This window comes from Drosophila nasuta, chromosome 2R (genome assembly GCF_023558535.2).
Source record: "Drosophila nasuta strain 15112-1781.00 chromosome 2R, ASM2355853v1, whole genome shotgun sequence".
NCBI classification, from domain to species: Eukaryota; Metazoa; Arthropoda; class Insecta; order Diptera; family Drosophilidae; genus Drosophila; species Drosophila nasuta.
Genome location: NC_083456.1, coordinates 12,837,895 through 12,856,624, shown reverse-complemented (window position 1 = coordinate 12,856,624; position 18,730 = coordinate 12,837,895). Strand labels below are relative to the sequence as shown.

Below are 18,730 nucleotides of genomic sequence, written 5' to 3'. Positions count from 1 at the left end.
GCTGTCGAAGATGCAAGAGAATTAGTTAAGAATGTGGCACAAAGTTTAAATTGAATATGCAAAAGCACAATAACTTTGTTCTTTTTGTTTTAATACACTCTCAAATCTTGAGCTCAATAATTGAATCAAGACTTTGTCTGTGCACTTTGTGCTGACCAAATATGGACTCGGTTGTAATATAATTACATTGGTCAAGAAAGACGCACACAGGATGCGGTTGGCAGGCGTGTCCTTGGGGATTGCTAAGCCAAAAACGTTGCAACATGTGGCTGCCACAAATTTGTAATGCATTATGGAGCAGCCAACAATAACAACAGCAACAACAACAGCAGTTTCTATGAATTATTAATAAAGTCGGTTGGCCATCAGATATCGATACTTCTGCGAGTGCTGTGCGTTGGCCAACTGCGTGTTAATGAGCCGCCAACTCTCGCCGGCGACGCATTAATTGGACTCTGGCAACCGATGCTGCTTTTATGGGCATCCGATCCGACACATGACTATATGTATAGCCAGGCGGGCGCCAGCAGCAATAGCAGCAGCAGCAGCAGCGATATCCTCTATATATGTAGATCGGTTGAACCAATAAAAACTTTTACATTTTACGGCTATTTATTCGTTGGTTCTATTAATTTAGCGATTTTATCAGACTAAACAAAATTCTCAATTATGGCTCCAACTTGTTTTACATCTTTCTGATTTTCGGTTCATTCTCTCTTCCTCTGCGTTTAAATTTGATTATTCGTATCGTATTTGGAAACTTTGTTGTTATTGAAATTGAAGCGTTTTACGATCTTACGATTTTTCTCTTGTGGTGAGAAATAAAATAAATTTTATGTATTGCAGTAGAACTCGATAGCCGAAACGCTGGCAAAAGTCAATTTAAATGCAATAAAAACTACAGATTTTTCTCACAACAAACTGACAACGGGGCGATAGTCTTCTTATATTTCAATTCCAATTCCATCTCCAAATTATTCGAATTCGAAATGAAATGAAATGTTTTCTTCGGTTAGTTAATGAAAAACGCAATAAAACGACACATAAAATGAAAATTGTAGTTCGCTTATCTCGGCAATGCATTTGAAAATAGGAAAAACTGTAAATGCCACTAATTGATCATAAAAGTGTCCCTCGAAATTGAATCAAGAAAACAGTCGAGGGGATGGCGAGGCAAGGCGGTATTTCATCTGTCAATGTTCGACAAAAAATTTAATGACAAATGTGCAATGTGCCACATTTTATTGATGTATGACCCAGAAAGCCAGACGTGGAGAAAGAGAGCGAAGGCAACTCGACTCAAGTTTATGTGCCGACTATCGCAAATCGATTGGACATGCCTCTGCCTGCGGTCACGCATGCCCACTGATAATAATTATCAAATCAAAACACTTAAACGCCTGCCCAGCCCATCGGTTTGTTGCTTCGACTCCGACTTCGACTGCGGCTTGAACTCCTCTTTTTTATTTTTGTATTTTTTTATTTTGCGTTGTGGCTCGTCATGTTTGTTTGTCTTGCAGTGATTTGCAAGTTCTACTTAAGTCACAAAACTGTCCAATGGCCGTCGTTGATGCAGCGACTTGTTGCAAGTTGAGCTGCGTGAAAAGCTTTTGTGCGCGTCTTGCCTTTTGTTCCATTCTTGTTGTGTGTGCATGGTTCGTCATCATTAAGCGTGGATTGGATTGCACTCTGTATGTTGACTGCCCCACACACACACACCAAGTCGAAGATTCACTTTCGTAGCAATCGGAGCGCGCCTCATAAACATCACTGGCAACTAAATTGGGGCGTTGGGTTCCACTTGGTCTGCCACAACAGGAACAACAACAGCAGCAGCAGCAGCTCCAGTTCCAATGTGCTGACAGCTGGGGCAGAGTGAAGTGCTATGTGTGTGCAGGTAGAGAGCGAGCAGCAACGACTCCATCTCGCTCGGATCTTTGCTTTTTGGTGTCTCCTGTGCCGCAGGGCGGCATATTGACCCAATTCGTTGGCAACTCACTTGCGAGTACCGAAGAGAAAAACATCTGTTTTCGTCTTGACGTGCTTCTTTTTGATTTTTTTGCTTTGCTTTACTTTCGTTGACAGTTTTGTCCGGATGTTTTGGGCCATTTTGGCAAACGAGGCACGCACTTGTGTCCTCGATAAGGTTGATGCTCGTCTGCTGCTGTCTTTGATTTATACTGTCGCTGGAAGCGCATAAATCAATGACTGACTGACTCACTAACTCACTGACTGACTGTGGCGAATGCCAAAGTGCAGAACTGCATTCTCGGTGTTAATTATTGGCACTGCAGCACTTTTTCTCCAAGCTTAAGCGTTTTTAATTGGCACTTTTACTTGAGCGATTACTGCGAAATATGACAGCTCGATACAGTCTCGATTTCAGGTTGGGGACAAGCTGCCTCCGTCGCTCCATCGCTGCCTTGGCTAAATGTCAAACATGCGCCCACATTCAGCCTGCTAAAGGGAAAACAATTTCACACAGCAGCAGCAGCAGTGAACAGCCTGGCAACAGATTTTGTGAACTGCTTTTAGCATGGATCATGCCCGAAATTGCGCCAAATATTTCTCATGCATGTCATGGAATATTTAACAAGCGAGGCAGAGCTCGACATGAGTTTCCTGTTGTTTGCCCTCAAATCGGAGGCTGGTCGAAAGGGAAAGAAACAAGAGACGAGCATATGCATATCATTATTATCATTATCATCATCGGCAGCAGGATAGCAGCATAGCACAGCACAGTGACTGCTAATAATATACGCGTATTACCAAATTTATACAAGGTTTATTTTTTGTTCGTTCGAACAAATAATTAGTTGGGCGCAAGTTTGTCGCTTGAAGTCGTGTCTATTTCAGTTTGGTCACAAAATGTATTTTGGTTTTTAATTTTTTTTTGTGGTCGTTGTTGTCTGCGGTGTGTTTTTCCACTGGCACGCGTTTTGAAAATTAATATTTACTTTGTTGTTGCTGATGTCTTTTTGAGGTTTTTCCACTGATAATCACAACGTAGCTCGTAGCTGAGCGAAATGTATGCTAAGCATATGCAACAGACAACGACAAACTACTTCAGCAATATAGACACAGAGGAAAGAGTGAGATATAGAGAGAGTGTGGGAGAGAGAAAGAGAGAGAGCGTGAGAGAGAAGGGGGGAAGTGAGACCGCAAGCTCAGTGCCGTTTATGAGTTGGCTCTGGCTTATAAATGTTTTAATTAGATCTATTTGATATGATAAGCCAGCGACAGAGACAGAGACAGAGACAGCTAACAAGTTGCTTGGGTTTCTGGGCTTTGGCTTTATGCTTTATATGTCTGCATTAAGTGGGTCATCGTGAGTTGAAACTGAAGTTGTAGCTGAATCTGAATCTGAGACTAAAGATATGTTAACTACGTGTGTGGTTTGCCTGCTGACCGCAGTTGCAGTTGCCGTTGCAGTTGCTGTTGCATGTCTAGTTTGTGTTGCAACTGACAGATATCAATTGTATTCCCCATTTGAAAAAGCGAAGAAGAACTTTGGCTGCTGTTTAATGGCTTTCTTCATTCTATTCCTTCTTCTATCTATTCAACAGAGTTCAGAGTTTAACTCATTCAAGTGGCACACAAACAGCACAGTGACTGACTGCCTTTACCCCTTTTGCCACACTTGCCACGCTGCGGCACATACTCGTACTCGTAAATTTCACGCATCCGGCGGCATCGCAGTTTTTCCTTTTTTGGGTGGGAAACATATGGCGGCAATTCTTGAAGAGAACACCACACATTCTTGCATTGATGATGACGATGATGATGATGATGATGGGGGCAGACTTCTGACTCCAAGTGTGTGCGTGACTGCGAGGGGGGAGGGGAAGAAGGGGAGGGACTGGCGTTATGTGTGGACAACATTGTTTGGCTTCAGATTAAATGCCTTTGTTTTAAGCGCTTTTTATCTAACCTACATAAAATATATGCTGCAGCAGCATGTCGAAATCGTGCCAGAGATTACATTGGGATTCCAAGCGACTTCATGCATACATTCTTTGGCTGTATATTATGAAATCACAGTGTGAGAATTTATGTGCTCATTTGACTTACATGCTTCTCCGGTTTCAAGACGAGTCCGTTCTGCTGCTGCTGCTCGCCGTTAGCTGTGTTAGCTGTGCTCTTGCCGAGGCGACTCTGCAACGCTGCGCTGGCTGCCGCTGAGAGCAACATGGGCGCAGTCCTCGATGTGGGCGAGTTGCCAGTTGCTCCTGCTAGATGTGGTGGCACCTTATCGCCACCCATCAGATTGTCCAAATCACGTAGAAATTTGTTTGCCCAAATGTTCACATCATCTGGTTGCGACGCTGTGTTTGCTGTAGTCGAAGGGCGGCGACTTGGTTGTTCAGCGGGACTTAGAGGAGGCGGTGGCAATGCTCTAAGTTTAGTTGTCACTGGTTTGCTTGTTGCTGTTGCTGTTGTTGTCGCTGTCGCTGCTGCAGTTGTTGTCGCTGTTGTGCTGCTGCTGTCAAAGCCGCTATCAGATTCCGTAGAACGCGACAATTCATCAAGCTGCTCGGTTGCTGCTGCCGCTTGCCTCGCCGCGTCCAGTTGATCCATCAGCTGTTGGTGCAGACGCTGCGCTTTGCGTAACTCGAATACCTCGTTGATTTCCAGCTGCAATTAGAATACGACTTGTTTAGCATTTTCAGATGCAACATTAATTCAAAGACTGAAAGCGAAAGATAGAGCTGCGATTGGCTTTGATTAGCGCTCTAATTGCGTACATATATCACGGCAATAAGCGTCAGTAGCCAGGCAGTCTTTTAATCGCGCGAGCCTCGAGCGCCAGTTTCTAATGGGGCTGCAGCTATGATGTATGTTTGCTTAATTTACCCAACAACCAAATGGAGAAGGCAAAGACACGATCAGAGCAGAGACATTACTCAAAGGCTGCAGAGAAGCTGCAACAACTCCTAGTCGACATGGGCACAATCAAAGACAAATAAATTAGAACACGACCGCAGAAAGGCAGAAAAAGGTTTTTCCTTTCCATACGCTTAAAGAAAAAGAAAAATGCAGACACACGAAAACTGTGCACAGACAACAAACGACAACAACATGAAGAACAGCCAAGACGTGCAACAGCAGCCGCTGCTGCAGCAACAACTGGCATTATGGCCAACAACAAAACAAATGCAAATAAACTGAAATGAAGCAATTTGTTAGCCAGATTAAACAACAGTGGAGAGACTGTAGAAGAGTTTCTAAAGAAGATCAGACAGAGGAGCCACAGGGCTAACAAAGTCAGCGAATTACTTAATTAAAAATCGTGGCCCTGAGATACAAAAGAGCACGAGAATAAGAACGGGAATGAGAACAGGCTCCAGTCGCAGTTCCAGCTCCAGCTCCAGTCTCCAACCCAATGACATTAATAACGTGCCGCGCTCATTACTCAACAATTGTGTTTGTGTGGCAGAGAAAGAGAGAGAGGATGGAGGAAGCCCTTGCAAGCCAGCGGAGACAAATGCGATCGAGCATTAGCAAGTAATAAATTCACATAGGTAGCCCGGCTCAACTATTGAAGCAGCCGACTTCGGTCTTCGACTTTGCTCTTCGGTCTTTCGGCCACTGATTTTTATCGCTGCGAATGTTTTGGCAGCGACGCTGCCTCATTTGTCCTGCCGTGTGAGAAGTTGTCGGCTAATTTGCAGCAATAAAAAGAGAGTTCTATTTTTCCCAGAGTTGAGCAGCACAACCAACAAAAAGTAGTTTACTTTAGCGCCCCCACAACATATATTTTCAAGATATTTTCTATTTGTGTATTTGCTCAACTGGTGTGGGAGCAGAGTTCTCTCTGGTGGCTGCATTCATATTTCCCAGTTTGCCATATGTAACATGCGGCATACAATAACAAATTTCTTATTTAATTTCATGGTCGAATGCACTGGCCAAACAATAGCCATAAGAGCTGCAAAGTATTCCCAAAACTCCAAATGCAGACGCTGGCTGTGGCGGCTATAAAAAGTGAAGTTGCTGAACGGGCCACTTTCAGTTTCGCAGAGCAGAAGAACGCAACGGACACAACGGACGCAGCATCAAAGTGCCCGACGACGACGACCACGACGACGAGGAGCAGAAATTGGAACGGTCGATCGAGGGAGAAGACAGCATGAGGCTCACGCTCGCCTGGCTCTGTGTCTGCTTGGCGATTTATTGCGGCGGTGGTTTCGCCAACAACGGTCATGGCAATGTGGTCTTATCTTTGCCACCATCGCTTATCGCTGCCACGGAGGCGGTGGCCTTGAGACAGCTGCAGCAACAACAGCAACAGCAACAACAGCAACAGCGGCACGAGCAGACTCGTTGGAAAAAGGATGCACGCGTCCTGTTTGACAGCGTCGGTGGCAGCGGCGATGCACTGCGCGATATGCTGCACAGTAAGGAGTCCACGACGTCGAGCAACAACAATTTGCCCTACAACGACAACAATGGCATGGAAGTGGAGCAACAACAGTCGCAGCAACAGCAACAGCAACAGCAACCGCAGCAGACGGATTTTAATCGAAAAGCATTGAGCGAGGCTTATGATTTAGAGGCACGACAGCAATCAGCGCCGCAGGAAATTGCAGCGCGACGTGGCCATGGTCATGGCCGAGCTGCTGCGGCTGCTGCTGCAGTTGGTGTCCAGTATGCCACGCCCACACCCACATCCAACTCCAACTCGAATTCGAGGTCTGCAATACACAAATACTGGAGCAGGCTTTGTCAGGCGGCAAATGGCAATTGTCCGCGGGAATACAATCGAGCGATGCTGGCGGTCAGGTGAGCTAAGTACTTGCAACGAGCTAAGGATGTGGCAGCCACAACTGGGTGGCAATCTGGCGGCTTAAATCTACAAGGGCAGCAGAAAGTGTCCGCAAAAAACTTTCTCGCCTCAGTTTTGCCTTGACTTTGGCTTGGCGTTGGCTTTTGGGTTCACATGTAAGCCAATTAAAGGCGGCCTGCAATTTATCAATCGCGTTAAGGTTCGGGGTTAACCCTTTTCGAATATACATATACATATAGTATACTATATATGTTGGGCGCCAGTTCCGAGTACACTAAAATCAACAACAATAAGAGCAACAAATCGTCGACAATTTGGCTGTCGGCCAAAAACACGCAAAACCAATTAATGGGCGTGAAAAAATCAGTACAACGATTGCAGTTTTGTTTTTGAACTCAGCGCCATACATGATGAGGAGGAGGAGGAAAAGTAGGAGGAGGAGAGTCTGTTCGGAGTATACATATGTTGATTTATTTTATAAAATACCAACTGTCAGCAAATTCATTGGCCCGAAACGAGAATTGCATTGCGGAGTGGCGCGCGAGTTTCACTTTTCATTCAGCTTAAAAGCTGAAAAGTCGAATCAGTATCTCTCTCACTCTCCCTTTTTTCCACTGCCCACCTGAGAGAAGTGAGAAATATATATATTTGTGCCAATGAATTACAGTCACAATGCTCTTACTGAAAGTACTTTAGCTATATTATTAAGTATTTGACATTTGCCTTATCTTATGTATGTTTACATTATTCCAAGTGCTATACGAATTATCTAACTCAAGAACTTAAATTTGTTGGATCTATACTGCATTATATAAAGGCATAAGGAATCTGCTCCGACCCCATAACATATACATATATGTATATTCTAGATAGTGATATGTCCATCTGTAAAGTTAAAGTGGCTCTTTTTGATACCTAACTAAGAATTTGGTTGGGACTGGATGAAAATAATAGAAGACCTTCAGTAAATAATATTATATGATATGGTAGAAAATGAATGCTGCAGACGGGACTAAGTGGTATATTTTGTATTCTATATATTTTGCATATACAGCATATTAATATACAAAATATTGTATATTCATTTGGTATATTTCAATTATAATACTACACTATATGAGAGATCTCAACTGTAGCTTTCTTATTTGACTTACTATTTTGAAATGATAAACGCACCAGATTAAATTAGTAGAATTCAAGACAGCAGACTTTTGTCTGTCGACCACTTTAATCTTTAATAATGTGAAAGATATTTACTAGACTTAAAGTGTAAACAATCTTCGATACAACTGTTGATTATTATGCACTCCTGTTTATTATGCGCACCCACCATATAATTATCATTAGTTAGGCAGAATTTATTTCAGCACTGATCCTGTCAGTTTGCTCACGTTAATAGGGTAAGTCAGCGTGATGCAGCCCCATGTAAATGGTGTATTTATAAAGGGGTATGGCGATGAAAAATGATTGGACTTCGGGGTGCTCTTGCTATTAAATGACGATTAATCATTTCTTTTCGTTTCGTTGTATTTCATGGTTTTCTTTTTTTTTTTGGTTTTCTGTTGTGTTTTTGTTGATTTGTTAAATGCGTCGATTAATTGGCCTTAAGCCCGCATACTCGACAAAAAAAAAAAACATTTCAGTTGTATTTTGTGCTTTTAATTTGTAATTTTACACAGCAATTTATATATATACAGTTTGGGGAGGGAGAATTGCCTAAAATTGACTATTGATTGGATGAGCAGACATGACAGCCAGATTAACTCGCCGACTGGCTAATTCTGCATAACATTTTTGTGTTGTGTGTTGGGGGGGCTCTTTTCTGGGTCAGCTGTTCGATGTATATAGATCTCAGATGACTGCCCCATTGTTGCAGGCAACCCACGTGAACATGTGTTCATCAATTTACGAGTACGAGAGAAAGAAAGAGAAACGAGTATTGCAGACGAGTGTAATTGAAACCTAAGCAGCCCACGCACATCACACAAAAAGATGAATGTTTTCAGAAATGATGCACAATGACGATCCTTAAACGTAAACTGACGTCGCGTCTTCGTCTTCGTCTTACAAATGATGCGTCATTAATCTTAACATAGACATCATCTCTCACTCTGCATTGAATTTCAAACAGCAGTTTTCACTTCCCCCAGTTCTCACTCTCCCACTCCCACTCTCTCTTTTCTCTTCTTCTCTTCCGCCTTCTCCTCTTTAGAAATAGAGAAGCTGTTGCACGTTTGCAGCGAGAACTGCATGAAATGCAGGATCAATTGGATTCGGATTATGAAGATGGCAACGACGATTACGCCGACATGGATGATTCCAGTGAAGAGCATCACTTGAAGAACAGCAACAACGAAGTCTTTCTGCTACTCACTGGCGAACAGGATCTGGTGAAGTTCCTGCACTGGGCCATGCAGTTGCTGTATCCCCATCAGCATGGAGCAAATGGTGGCAAATTGGATGCAAATAGCGCAGACTTTTATCACCCGGGCATGTTCATCTGGAAGAAGTTGAATTTTTCTGGGCACTTGGAGCCGCCGCTGATTGTGGACGAGCCGCGTTATGTGCTGGTGCGGCGCGAGAAGCAGAATCCAAAGGAGGGCTACCAACTGGGCGGTGAGCAATGCATAAATCATAATTCCAGGGGCGTAACGCGAACCAGGGTGTTGAAATTATAAAGTAACCAGCCTCTAGTTGTTGTTCGTTGCGTCTGCTGCGTTTTGCTGCATTTAAAATGCATGTGGTGGCTTGGCGTATTCTTAATGATAACTTGCAACACACTCACTAAGTGGAACCCTTGCCACAAGTGCTAAACATTGTTTCACGTGCTCAACTTTTCTCTTTTCCCTCCCCGCTAGATGAGCTGAAGGCACTCGACGATCCGTTTATACCGCCTCGCGGACGCAAACAACACAATGCCCCGGATCTGGATGCGTTGCTGAATCGCTATGAGACTTTTGTGCCGAATCGCGGCAAGCGCGACAAAGTCAAAGATCTCTTCAAGTATGACGATCTATTTTTTCCGAATCGTGGCAAAAAGCATCGCGACATTTTCAAGCTGGACGATCCATTCTTTCCGCATCGTGGTAAAAAACTGCAACTGCGTGATCTGTACAATGTTGACGATCCATTCTTTCCGAATCGCGGCAAGCGACATCTGCCGTCAGGCAATAACAAAGTGGATGACATCGACAGCAACAACGAAAGAAACAACGACAAAGGCGACAACTGGCCGCAAAGAATGTCAACGCATGAAATTAATAGTAACGATCAATCAGTCAAGTCATCAATGTCAGCAGAGGATGCTGGAGCAGCAGCAGCAGCAGCAGGATTGCCAATGCAATGGCAACTTTCAATGCCAATGTCATTGCCTGCTAATAGATTACACTCGACAAGATCAATGTCAGCCTCAACCTTAGCTACATCACATCCTCTGCAGCGTTTGAGGTTCATTGTCAATCCGAGCATGCGCCAACAGCAACAACAGCAGCAGGTGAAAACATCCTGGCCAGCTGGGATCCAACTAACGCGCCTGCAGTCAGCTCTCCACGATGCCCGCGAGACACAATTAACGCGGGGGCCCAACACTGACGGGGACTCGAATGGTGACAGCGACAGTGACATTGACATTGATTATGGCCAATTGGACATGTAAATGCAGCAATCGCCCAGGAGATCGGCAATTGGCGTTTAGTTTCGATTCGGTTCGCTTCGTTTCGTATCGGGCAACAGCAATTCCTTCAGGCGCACTCTCAGGCGTGTCGTTTTCTCTACTTTTTTCAGTGCACACAAAAGGGTCAGCCCCCACACCACAACAATGTATACCAAAAAGAAACTTAAATAAAGCATGCAATTGATTTTGAGAAAATCGACAAAATCGAAGGTTACATCGACATGCCCTTGGGGGCCTTTCTAGAATTGTGCTGTGAAGGTCTCTGCCCTTGTGGCAAGATATGCTGCAGTCTGTAGCCGCCAGCCTCCGCAGTCGTTGTATTTTTAATTGTATTCATTGGCTAATTTATCGCTAAATGTAATCAGCATTGTGCGCTAGCAGTTCAACTCTACGACTCCCAGCTGCAGACGCGCGAGACAAGACACAACACAACACAAGACACAGCTGCAACATGCCGGGCGTGGCACGCAGTTGCCGATGCCAAGGCATCGATATGTCCGCTGCGCAGATATGCAACCAGATAGAACAACACAAAATACAAAATACAAAACGCAACAGACAACAGACAATGACATCAATACAGAGGCAAACAGTTCGGATAAAGGTCAGACTCGCTTTGGCTGTTTCATGTAATCCCCAAAACGCACATCAATCAAGCGGCGGCTTGAGGCTTAGCTTATTAGCAAGCATTGAACCTAAAATATCATACATACAGTCAGAGGAGGAAACTCTGTTGGCTAAGCCGCCTTCGTTACAACGGCAGCAAACTCAAATTTTCCACTTCAACAAATTTCTGACATTGACATTGACCAGTCGGCAACCAAATCGACAACAGCAACGTCAAAATATTTTCGTTTTTTTGTGGACAGAGACGCAAAGTCTGCTGGTTAGCCAAGTCAGCCTGGTTACTTGCAGGCCAGAGTCAGAGTCAGAGCCAGAGCAGCTCTTTGTTTTGTACAAATGACCATTGAAGGTCATAGCCAGAGAGTCAGCAAAGCGGCCAACAACAAATTGGTTAAATAATACTCGCACACACACCGAAAGCATTAAAAAAATGTTAAGCAGATGCGCGTCAACGTCTCCGTTTCCATCTCCCCTTCTCCCACTCCAACTCGATCGCTGTCTGCTTATTTTTTTGGGTTTTGTTGGTAGCTTGACGTTTGCTCGATCAGTCCAAAAACATATGAAGATCATTGTAATTTCAATGGCACTTCAGGCTGGGGGCAACCACCACAACAGTGAACCCAACTCTGTGTCTGTGTTTGGTTAGAAAAAAATGAGTGCAGCAGTTGTGGCTGTTGTGCGGTACTCAACTGGGCAATGACACTTCGAGTGATCAACAACAGCAACAGCAACAGCCAAAAGTGGTCAAGCAGGCCAAAGAAGAAGTTGATGCAGCCCTGGTTAGTATCCGATTCATAGGGTCAGCTTTTTCGAGTTGAGTTAAACAGAATAATGTTTCGTGAGGGCTTAACGTCATTTGTTTGACTTTGAAACGGATTCTCAATGGAGGGAATCGCATGTGATTACATAAGCCAGTGAATCCGCCTTTCGCCACTCGATGATTGCCAATTGCCGAAAAATCGCAGATGCTCGAATAAAAAAATAGTTCAATTGACGCTTTCAACTGACTTTCAAAGTATTTGGCTACTTTATGTCAATTGGGCATTGGCGAAAAGAAAGTCCCTGTCAACTGACCAACTTGAGTTCGAGTTTGAGTCCAGTCTCAGTTGCACAGTTGCAAATTGGCGCAATTTTCGTGGCAAGCGTTTTTTTTTTGTGGTTGCAACTGATTTGCTTGTCGGAAAATATCAACGCATTGTCAGCCAAATGCCGTTGACAACACGCCAAGCACAGTTTCGGTCAGGTTAAGAGGCGAGGGTGGTGCGAGGTAGCCACTGCAACGTGCCACATGCAACATGCAGTAACTGCAACTGTAACACGAACTGCTTGAGTAGCTGGCAACATTTGACAGCAGCTTAATTGCTGTCTGCAATTATGATTGCTGCTGGTGAAATTGTAGAAGCTGCTCGGACAATCGGACACACGGACACTCGGACACTTGGACTGTCGCTTCACTTTCATTTGATTTGTTGCAATGACAGCGCAAGCAGCAGCAGCAACATTTTGTTGATTGTTGACTGTTTGCTGTTCACTGTTGATTTTTTGGCTTCATTTGGCGCATGGCTGCGATTTCTGGTTTATTGTCTGCATCTCACGGCGAAGCCTGGCGGCAGCCTTCGTTTCAGACTTGCAGTTGACAAAAATAGTAACGTGCAGGCTCAAACAGAGCTTGGCACTGCCTTTTATTGCCATTTGTTTGCCATTTACCATTTACCATTTGCAGTTTGCAGTTGCTGCTGCTGCTGCTTTTGCTTGACGTTGACAAAAAAACGTCATTTGCAAATTGGGCAAAGACAACTTTCTCTAGGCAGCAGCAGCTGCAGACGCAGGCGCAGGCGCAAATTACCCAAGCTCAAGTCGAAGCTGAAGCTGCAGTTGGGGTTGCATAAAGTTATAGACTTTTAGATAAGTTAAAGGCAAAAAAAAAGAAAAAAAAACAGTGTCGCCCACATTCATTAACAGCATTCGCATAATTGGCTGATATTTTCTTTCTTCATTTTTTTGTTGGTTTTTATTTGGTGGGTTCGTTGAACCAAAATGATGTTGACTGAGAGACAATCCCTGAGCTTGTTGAGTTTGACGTCTCAATTTCACATCGATATCTATAATTAAAATCGCTTGAGAACACACGCAAGCCTTCGCTATGGTTGTTGCTGTTGTTTTTGTTGTTGATCAGATCTTTGGAAATGGCCAAAAACGTTAGACGTTGAAGGCTTGATTGAGCTGCTGATGGACGACTCGTCAGGCCAATTATTATTGCCGTGTATCGATGTTTATTACTATGGATTATGCATGCAACTGTGTGTCTGTGTGTGTGTGTTTGAGTGTGTGTATCGAAATGCAACACAAACGCGCTAATTGATGCAGGAAGCGCGAAGCGAAAAACGAGTTGCCAGCGCTTGTCATGTTGCATCTGTTTCAAAGGCTGGCCTGCCCACCAGATTCGCTGCACGCTTCGCTGGCTGTCGCCTCCAAAATGGGTCAGGCAAACGACAACAGCAACAGCAACAACAACAAACAACTACAATCATAATGCCGACAACTACAACAACGAACTTTTGCTGCCGCCTCCGCAAAACGCATTTCATAACTAGGCAAATTAAGCCTAAGGCCAAGCGTCTTACCGACTCTTACGAGTAACGGCAATTTGGAGCTAAAGTGCTGCACTATTTGTCATAATAAACGCGCCGCACAAATGAGGCCTGCAGGGTCTGCAACATGGCGAGGGGGAGCGGGGAAGGGGAGGAGGAAAAGAAAGCAGCTAAAGAGACTTTGGCCAAAGCAGTGTGTGGGCAGCAGTGTGACACATTTTGTCATCATTAGCCACAGTTGCCGGCTAATAATTTCAATTTAGCCAAAAAATTAGTTGCATTCACAGAGATGGAGAGAGAAATAGGCGTTAATAACTGGCTAGTACACAGGCCAGGGCCATCGGCCATCAGCCATAAGCCATAAGCTATAAGCTGTCGACCCACGCGAGCTAAGCAAAGCTCGCAAAGAGCGTAAGAAACGCATGGGACGCCCCTAGAGCGTGGCTGGAACGCTTTTCGCTGGGTGTTGAGGTGATGACACTGATTATAAAATGTGTATATGTTAGATGGCGTGCTCTGTTGATCCTCCCCCTCTGCAGCGAGGTTTCTGTGCGTTTGACATAGAAAAGAAATAACACACATACTCGATATATTTATATATAAACTAGATTCACATGGCAATGCGCATTATTAATTGAAAATGCATAAAAATGGAGCATGGATAAGTGAGTGCCATTGCAGTGGCCACTTGTTTGGCCTGATTACTGTCACCGTTAGCTGATTGAACGCATAGTAGCTTGGAAGAAACGCGCGCGTTTCAAGCGCGTTTCTGCGTTGAAGTTTGCGCAGAACCATAAACGCAATGCTAATGAAGAACGAACGCGTGTGCGTGCAATGCTTCCGCTGTTGCTTGCTTGGCTCTTCGACTAAAATTCATGCGAAACAGTTATAAAAATAACTAAAGTTGTCGCTAGGCCGTTGACGTTGATGATGTTGTTGCCGTTGCTGTTGTTATTGTTGTTGTTGTCTCTCTCTCCTTCGCTTTGGTGGAGTGCGAGTGTGTAATATTGCGCTTTCCGGTACAGAAACATAAAATTTTATGTACACGACGCTGACAACGCTAACGACAAACGGCAACGACAACAAAGGCAGCAACAGCAGCGGCAGCACCAGCGGGAAAAAAGTCGGGCGTGCAACGCGTCGTATGCGTTACACATTACGAATACGCCGAGTATGTGTGTGTGTGCGAGTTTTGTTTGGTTTAACACATTTTTCTGTCACGCAAAATAATCATTTGCAAAATCACGCCGTGTGTTGACAGACAAGGGGAACACGAACTTCGGCAAAGTGAAATGTGTATGTCTATGTGTATGTGTTTGGCGACAGCAAACTGTCGCTTATCGTCGCATGTGAAAATGTTTGAAATTGAATCTTGTGTCGCATGTAGCTGCAACAAGTGGCATGTCACCCTAATACATGTGCTCAATTCAACATGAGAACGGAAGTGCCTATGAATTCACAGCTTATTTTCTCAATACTCACTTTGACACGCTCCAAATAATCCTCGAGTGGTCCATATGGATCCTCGGCATCGTCATCGATCAGGTCGAATCGGTGCGCCAAGTCCAGATTGTTGAGTGCAGCCAATTGCGATTCGGGCTTATCGACTAATTGCAGCTTATGATGCACATGTTGCTGCTGCTGCTGCTGTGTTGCAGCGGGTGCAAGGCTTAAGAATTTCTTATCAGCTGTCACGGCGTTGGCTGCTGCTGTTGCTGTTGCAGCAGCTCCTGCAGCATTGCTTCCGTATTGGCGAGTTCGCGGCATAGTTGCACAACCGGTGCTAAAAACGCTTGCAGCTGCCGCAGGAGTGGCAGTTGCCATAGATGTTGTTGCTGCTGGAGTTGATGGTGCTGCTGTAGCTGTTGCTGATGCAGTTGCTTTTGCTGTAGATGTGGATGTGGCTGTATCATCAACGTCCTCGTCGGCCACAACATCACTTAATCCCGATTTGTAGCGCGTCGTGTCAGTGGCGATAGTCGCACTGCAGACTGACGTGTTGCCAGCTGTTGTTGCTGCCGGCGATGGCGGCGTTGCGTTGCTGCTGCTGCTGTTGCCGTTGCCGTTGATAAGCGTTTGATGTTGCTGCTGGTTGCTGGTGTTGCTGCCACCGCTAATTGCACTTTTCACATCGCTTGTCATGTTGTTTTGATTTGTATTGCACTGAATTTTACTAAATTTCTTGGCGCTGTCATGTTGCCGCGCCGTGTTGCCGCCACTTGGCTGTTGTTGTTGTTGCTCTGCAAAGATAGAGAAAGATGGAGAATGAGTAAGAGATTCAGATGCAGAAATACATATATTTCGTACTGTGTGATGTTAAGTTTTGGCAATATTTCTTTAGCGAGTCATATAAAGTTGTCATTGCCGCCATTACGCTGTGCACAATTGCTGCAATTATTGCAGCAACAGCGGCAACATGTTGCAGTCACACTTTGGCGCGCCCCAAAATACACACACACACACACAACCATATATTCATAATCTCTTTTAGCAGCCAAAAATGAAAAATTGCGCCAAAATGTGCCAAGACACGGCTGCCACACATGCCACATGTGGCAACAACAAACATCGGCCGGCTTAAGCCAAATGCGCGAAAATTTTCTGCGCTAATCGCCTCAAATTGTGCGCCGAATGTGTGCCATTTAAATTGTCATAAATTGTGCAACATGCCCCGCACACATGTGCCACACGCTCTCAACGCTCAACGCTTAACTCTCTTAACTTTTAACAGTTCGGCTCAGTTCACAGTTTGCGCTTCGGCATTTGGCGAATGTTTTAATTAATTTCTGGCCAGCGAGAAAATGGCAACCAATTATTTACATATTTGATTATATTGCTCACACCATTTATTACCGACTCTATATCCAATGCCCAATTCCCAATGCTGCCCTCAATTGTCCCCAACAACAAGAGTTCTCGTACTCATTTATCGTTCACATTGTTTGCTTTATTCGTTGTCGGTTCCCGTTGCTGCCACACCCAACTACAAAGAGCACAACAACAACAACAACTACAACTACAGCTGTCTCTGTCCATGGAATTACTTCATTCCGGATAAAGTTCTTCCACAAGGCAGACGACCTTCGTATTGAACTTATCTCTAAATTTATACGTTACTTATTTAATTTGAATTTAAGTAATAAAAGCTAAGGAACAGACAAAATCGTTTTATAAAAATTGCATTGCGTTTATTTAAAATTAATCTCAAATTTTTTTCACTGGAATTTTGCTTAACGGAATTCCGAAATTCTCGAATTTTATGATTTGGCAAATAAGAAATGTAAAGAGTACTTAAAGGGATTCCCAATTGCAAATGTATTTAGACAGATAAGTGAATATATTTGAAGGGTTATTTCTTTGTCAGTATTCAACAAGAATGTCAACCCTTATATTGAACCTATCTCGAAATTTATACGTTACTTATTTGATTTAAATGTACGTCATAAAAGTTGAGGAATGGACAATCATTATATAAAAATTGCAGTGCATTTATTTAAAATTTATCTCAAATATTTTTCACTGGAATTTTGCTTATCGGAATTCTGTAATTCCGAAATTTTATGATTTGGCTTGCAAGAATTTTAATGTCATATTGAAGTCAAACAAATAAGAAATTTTAAAAGTACTTAAAGGGATTCCAAATTGCAATTGTATTTAGACAGATATGTGAATGCTATTCCTAAGATTTATTTTTCTGCCATTTCTTTTACTCTTTAACACCTAGAATAAACTTTGCAGTGCTCAACTTATCGCAGCCTTCGCTTTCTATTCAAGCAACATTATTCACCATTCGCTTCTGGTTCTTCAATTTCCATTGAAAAGCCGCTGAATATTTGCAGCAATGCCATTAAGATACAATGCTGTGTGTGTGTGTGTGTGTGCAACCCATGCATAGATAGACATGTATATAAGTTGGATAGGGATTCCAAATCGAATGCGAAAACGAATACGAATGTGAATACTTCTTCGAGCTTTGTGCTGCCCACATGGATATGCAAATAGTTTGCAAAGGTATCGCCATAAATCGTATTAAAATTCGCATAGGGGCAAAGCGAGCGAAGATCAAGTGAACTTTTTCGATTTTATTTTCTTTTTTTTTTTTTTTGGGTCTGTCAGCCACCAAAGAGAACGCTGGAGACATTCAGACGGAATGTGTATAGTAATGGAACTGTTTGCCTCTCCCCGCTCTCGCTGTAGTTGATTTTATAGGTTTGATTTTATTTTTGTTTTTATTGCGCATGCGTGCGTTCGATTGAGTTTCTTGATTAAAATGTCGCCGCCACCGTCGCGACTTGGCGACAACAGCAACAACAATATCAACGACAGGCACAGCCACAGCCACGACTCTCCTTCTGTTGGGCTCAATCTTGAGCTGCTGCTGTGGCTCTGGCTTTGGCTCTGGCTGGTGGCTGTTGGCTGGTCAACGGTTGGCATTTAAAAATTCTGAATCGCATGCGTTACACAACGACAACAACCCGTGGCGAGCTCGTAAATCAGCGGCGCAAACGACGTCAGTCAGTCCGTCGACAGGGGACAGTTTGGCCACATTTTATGGGGGTCTCGCGGCTGCCAAGCCAAGCATCGGAGTCAGCTGGAAAGCGTTCGCCAATTGATCGTCTTGTGGCGATTGGCAGGCCGCCAGCCAGCCCAAAGCCCAAAGCCAACGGAGGTAGACCAAGCCGAAGCCGAAGCTAAGACCCAAGACCCACACTGGGCTGCAGCAGTTTTCTTCTGCCTTTTTGGCAATATTTCAATTGTGCAACGCTAACGGTACATTCGCCAATTGCTGTGGCATGCACTCGTAGGAGGCGCGCGTTGAAAGTTCATGGGAGGTCTCAGTCACAGAGTTGTTCACAGTCCTTAGATCTGGCGACAACATACATATATAGAAGGCAGTTTTATAAGTTTTTTGTTGTGTGGCCATTTGAGCTTTTAATTAACGGAAATAACTCTCTTCTGGCCTTTGTTCTACTATTTGGACGCACAATTCTGTTTTTAGACTTTGCGACAACCAACACATAAAACGAAACAAAAAAAAAAAATATGCAAACAAAC

At 43.9% G+C, this 18,730-nt stretch overlaps 2 protein-coding genes across 3 annotated transcripts in view; one reads left to right on the top strand and one right to left on the bottom strand.

Moving 5' to 3' along the window:
- Positions 1–18,730, bottom strand: part of LOC132783926 (rho GTPase-activating protein 7) — a 96,012-nt gene that overhangs the window by 21,111 nt on the left and 56,171 nt on the right. Inside the window, exons 5-6 of one of the 2 annotated variants that reach the window (XM_060789238.1) lie at positions 15,158–15,915; positions 4,072–4,635 (exon numbers count right to left, since the gene is read on the bottom strand). In XM_060789238.1, coding sequence (XP_060645221.1) covers positions 4,072–4,635; positions 15,158–15,915 — 1,322 coding nt within the window. The remainder of the gene's footprint in view (positions 1–4,071; positions 4,636–15,157; positions 15,916–18,730) is intronic. The other variant, XM_060789239.1, reaches the window with a different exon arrangement.
- LOC132786898 (uncharacterized) lies at positions 6,025–10,653 on the top strand. The gene is made up of 3 exons (XM_060793625.1): positions 6,025–6,783; positions 9,000–9,403; positions 9,646–10,653. Exons 1-3 carry the CDS (start codon positions 6,131–6,133, stop codon positions 10,440–10,442), a joined length of 1,854 nt encoding a protein of 617 aa, XP_060649608.1. The 5' UTR covers positions 6,025–6,130; the 3' UTR covers positions 10,443–10,653.